This window comes from Nannospalax galili, unplaced genomic scaffold (genome assembly GCF_000622305.1).
Source record: "Nannospalax galili isolate Female #2095 unplaced genomic scaffold, S.galili_v1.0 scaffold1659, whole genome shotgun sequence".
Lineage (NCBI taxonomy): Eukaryota > Metazoa > Chordata > Mammalia > Rodentia > Spalacidae > Nannospalax > Nannospalax galili.
The window spans coordinates 62564-67802 of NW_008342925.1; the positions used below are offsets into that span (position 1 = coordinate 62564).

General features: G+C 49.6%; 1 protein-coding gene across 1 annotated transcript in view; it reads left to right on the top strand.

The window, feature by feature from the left end:
• The first annotated feature begins 320 nt into the window (after positions 1–320).
• Positions 321–5239, top strand: part of Naaladl1 (N-acetylated alpha-linked acidic dipeptidase like 1) — a 19190-nt gene continuing 14271 nt past the window's right edge. Inside the window, exons 1-4 of the mRNA XM_008838887.1 lie at positions 321–520; positions 599–771; positions 872–993; positions 1328–1450. Coding sequence (XP_008837109.1) covers positions 321–520; positions 599–771; positions 872–993; positions 1328–1450 — 618 coding nt within the window. The remainder of the gene's footprint in view (positions 521–598; positions 772–871; positions 994–1327; positions 1451–5239) is intronic.

Genomic DNA, 5239 nt, shown 5'->3' on the forward strand with positions numbered 1-5239 from the left:
CACAAGGTAACGGTGCTCACAATGGGCAGTCAGCAGGGCCCTGCATGGATGCCGGACTCCCAGGCCTGGGGAAAGGGTGTCAGTTTTATGGGGAGAGCCTTCCTTTTGTGGGCCTTGCTGGCCCTGCGCTGTCCTGGTGCCTGCAGAGGTCCCTTGCAGGTGGTCGTGTGTCAGGTCCTGGCTGGCACTATGGGATGTCCCCTAGCTCTTCTCCTCTGGGGACAAAAGGACAGCACCACCTATTAGGTAATGGTTAACTAGCCTGACGCCCCATCTATAAGGAGGCCCAGCCAGGACTGCCCCGCTACAGTTTCCACAGGATGCACTGGACAAAAATAGTGGGGCTGGTGGTCGGGGCTGCTGCCCTCTTGGGGTTGGGGATTATCCTGGGCCACTTTGCCATCCCCAAAGCGGCCGATCCCCCAGCGTCCAGCACCTCAGACTCCCAGGACCTGGACTTGGAGATCCTTGACACCGTGATGAAGCAACTAGATGCCAGCAGGATCCGGGAGAACCTTCGGTGAGTGGGTCTGCCCGGCCTCCTTTTAGCCAGAGACCTCACCCTGACACATTCCATCCTGCCCTGCCCATCCTGCAGAGAACTCTCCAAGGAGCCACATGTCGCCTCCAGCCCTCGAGATGAGGATCTGGTGCAGCTGTTGCTGGACCGCTGGAGGGACAAAGACACTGGTCTGGACTCAGCTCAGACCTATGAGTATGAGGTCCTGCTCTCCTTCCCCAGCCCAGAGAAGCGCAACAGTGTGGAAGTCGGTGAGGTCCTGGGCAGAAGGAAGCAGAGTCAGGGCTGGGCCTGCAGCTGCCCAGCTATGCCCAGCGGCAGGCCCAGCCCTGACTCTGCTTCCTTCTACAGTGGGCCCCAATGGGACCATCCTCCACTCCTTCCAACCCGGTGAAAAGAACCTGACCGGGGAGCAGGCACGGCCTGATGTGGTACAGCCTTATGCCGCCTATGCTCCCTCTGGAACTCCACAGGTGAGCCTGACACCCCACCCCATCATATTCTGGTGCACCACCTTAGCTCCCACCCAAGCTTCTCTCTACTCAGCAGCCTGTCCACTGACCTTGCACCACCACTGCTATTCCTATCCTCCATCAGTTAGACATTCAACAAACACCAGTGGTGCCTCCTCAAAGCTTTGTACAGGGACTCAGAGAACAAGAGGATGGCCATCCTCCGGGTACTTACATCTCTGGGTGAGATGGGGAGACAGAATTAAAACTCTCCCTCCTGATATTCAGTGTTTGTACCCTTCCCCACCTGCCTTTGGCCAAGTCTAGCTCTAAGAACCCCTTCTTTTGGGACTAGGGCCTCCTCATCTATGCTAACCAAGGCTCGGAAGAAGACTTCAACAGGCTTCAGGCTCAGGGCATCAAGCTTGAAGGCACCATCGCCCTGACTCGCTATGGGGGTGTAGGGCGTGGGGCCAAGGTGAGTAGAAATCACCATGCAGGGGGCCTGGGAGGGAAAAGGGCCAGCTGTGCTCAGAAAAAACAGGAGCAGTATTGGGGGAGGCTTGAGCTGTCTGTGGACAACAGGAACCAGAACACCAGAGCCCATGCAGCTGGTTACCACAAAGGCCTCATGGCAGAGGCAGGAACCAACTCTCTTTAAATTTAGTTTTACATTATTTATTTATTTTCTCTATGTGAGGGGCTGTTCCATGGTCCAAGGACAACTTGCAGGAGTTGGTTCTCCCCTTCCACCATATGAGTGCTGGGGATTGAACACAGGTCATCAGGATTGGCAGCAAGCACCTTTATGTGCTGAGCCATCTTGCTGACCCAGGAAGTGAATTTTTTTTTTTTGTCTCCTCATAGCCCCAGCTGTCGTGGAACTCACTATGTAGACCAGGCTGGCCTTAAACTCACAGAAATCTGCCTGCCTTTGCCTCCCGAGTGCTGGAACTAAAGGTGTGCACCACCACGCTCAGGAAGTAGATCTTTCAGTTAGGTTTTATTCAGAGAGCTGGCAATCCCTGATGGCAGAAGGCCTTTAAAACCGTTTTACCATTCAGCCCCAGCTGGGAGACTGTACAGGGAGAAAAGAAAGGGGAACAAAGGCCATCAGTAACCCTGAACTCAGTCCTGCCCCTGTGCGCAGGTGCTCAGGTGCTGAGTCACATTCCTGAGTCTGTGCCCTCGTTAGCAGCCCGCACTTGTCCTTCATTCACTGGGTGTCTGGGCTGAGGTACTCCATGAACTACTGAGTCTGGTCAGTAGTCTAGTTAGTGTCTGCTGATGCCAACTTTGTACTGGGCTGGGGGACTGGGCTAACTCAGAAAGACACCATCAACGGTGTTAGGTGCTCAGCGAGTGACATACAGATTCCTGGGGCCCACTGCTCAACCAGTCTAGCCAAACTGACAAGCTCCATGTTTCAGTGAGAGCTCTTATCTCAAAAAATAAGGGGAAGCCAGACATGGTGGCACACGCCTTTACTCCGGCATTTGGGAGGCAGAGGCAAGTGGATCTTTCTGAGATCAAGGCCAGCCTGATCTACATAGGGAGTTCCAGACCAGCTGGGGCTACAGAGAGACCCTGTCTCATAAAACAAAAACAAAAAACGTGGGGCTGGGCCTGTGGTGCAGGCCTTTAATCTCAGCACTTGGGAGGCAGGCGGATCTCTGTGAGTTCAAGGCCAGCCTGGTCTACATAGTGAGTTCTAGGACAGCTGGGGCTACAGGGAGACCCTGTCTCAAAAAGACCAAAAAAGAAAACAACCCAAACAACAACAATAAAATATAGGTTGAGAGTGATACCTGACATCAGCTTCTGACCTCCACACACATATGCAGACATATGTATGCGTGCCCTCACATGTGTGTTTATGCACACAACACATAACACATGCACACACATGAAATAAAGAAAAGGGGGAAAAGTAGCTGTTTCCTTTCTTTTTTAGGCAATGGATTAATGCAAGCTTGTATTCAGCTCACTTTCTCCTCTTTTTTTGTCTTTTTGAGACAGGGTCTCCCTGTAGCCCCAGCTGTCCTGGAACTCACTATGTAGACCAGGCTAGCCTCGAACTCACAGAGATCCGCCTGCCTCTGCCTCCCGAATGCTGAAATGAAAGGTGTGCTACCAGCCTGGCCTAACTTTCCTTTCCGGTTTTCAATGGCAGCAAATGCCTTTTGTATCCGAAGCTAGAATGGCGGGGTTAATGTATAAAGATTTTCCCGTCTCTTTGCATATTTTCTCTCCTGCCTTTTCTTGCTTATCTAATATAGTTTTGTTGTTCAAGGTCATTGAAAGCTCTGTTCTGTTGGCCAGATCTTTCTGGAATGCAGCATTCTGCAACTATGAGGACCTTGCACATGTTAGAAAAGCACTCTACCACTGAGCTGTACCCCCAGTCTTTTAAATTTTATTTCACCTTTTAAAATTTATTTATTTATTCATTCATTCATTCATTTCTGAGACAGGATTTCATGTAGCTAAGGCTGGCTTTGAATCTTCTGTGTCACTGAGGATGACCTTGAGCTTCAGATTCTCTTGCCTCTGCCTTTCAAGAGTTGGGATTACAGGTGTGCAGCACCACACTTGGTTTGCATGGTACTGGGGATCAAACCCAGAGTTTTGTGCATGCTACGCAAGTGCTCTACCTACTGAGCTACAGTGCCAGTCTCTATTTATTTTTATTGTTTTGGGTGTGTGAGACAATATCTCACTATGTAGACAAGTCTAGCCTGGAAATTGCTATGTAGCCAAGGTTAATCTTGAACTCGGATTATCCTCCTGCCTCAGTCTCCCAAATGCTAGAATTACAAGTGTGTGCCACCAGGCCCAATGTGTGGAGAGATTGATAAAGGTATTCCAGGTGGCCGGGCATGGTGGCTCACGCCTTTAATCCCATCACTTGGAAGACAGAGGCAGGCGGACCTTTGTGAGTTCTTTGTGATCTGCCTGCCTCTGCCTCCCAAGTGCTGGGACTACAGGCGTGCACCACCACCCCTGGCTCTAGATTTATTTTTATTTAGGAATATATATCTGTCTATATGCTCACATTTATGTGCAGGTGCCCTCAGAGCTGGAGTCAACATTGATCCCTTTGACCCTGAGTTATTTCACATTTTCAAGGTTCACTGAGCCTGTAGGAGGATTTTATTCTTTTCCAAGGCAGAATAACATTCCATTGTTGGGCTAGGAACATGGCTCATTTTGTAGAATGCTTGCCTAGCATGTACAAAACCCTGAGTTCAATCCCCAGCAGCCCATAAACCTGGGTGTGGTAACATATGCCTGTAATTTAAACACTGGGAAGGTGGAGGCAGGAGGATCAGAAGTTCAAGGTCAGCCTTGGCTACTTTGTGAATCTGAGGCCAGCCTTGGCTATATAAAATCCTGTCACAATATGTGGGGTGTGTGTGTGTATGTGTGTGTGTGTGTGTGTGTGTGTGTGTTTGTGTGGTGGCAAACACCTTTAGTCCCAGCATTCAGGAGGCAGAGGCACAGCAGAGCTCTGAGATCAAGGCCAGCCTGGCCTACATACTGAGTTGCAGGTCAGCTGGGGCTATAGGGTGACCATCTCTCACACACATACCCCAAATCTAATAAGGCCGGGTGTGGTGGCACATGCCTTTAGCTCCAGGACTTAGAAGGCAGAGGCCGGTGGATCTCTGTAAGATTGAGGCCAGCTTGGCGTACACAGTGAGTTCCAGACTAGCTGAAGTTATCGGAGACTCTGACTCAAAAAGACCGCCCCCCCCAAAAAAAAAGTCTAAAAAATAAGTATGAAATACATGCTCCTAAGCAAGTTGTTTGCAACCTTGAGGAACTACCTGTATCTAGGAGGTATTGTATTATGTTTCACATCTGAAATGTACCCCCAAAGTTCATGGACTGAATGCTTGGTCTCAATGCAACAGTGTTCACAGTGCAGGATTTGGGGGTATGTGATTGGATCATGAGGGGCTTGACTTCACCAGTAACTGACCCATTTATGGATTCACAGCTTAATGTGTTTGGGGACAAACTCTGCTAGTTTACTTATTCATTTATTTATATCACCTTTTCTCTGAAAGGATCAGGCATTTTAACAACCACTACCCAAAAGTTGCAGCCACGAAGATGAAATGTTGTTATGGAGAAGATAAAAATACGTCACTCCAGGAATATCAGGGATAGGTAACAAGTTCAAAATAAATCAGAGCCATCCAAAGGGCCTTGTTATGGTCCCACATCACATTTCAGGGCACATGGACAAAATTTCCACATA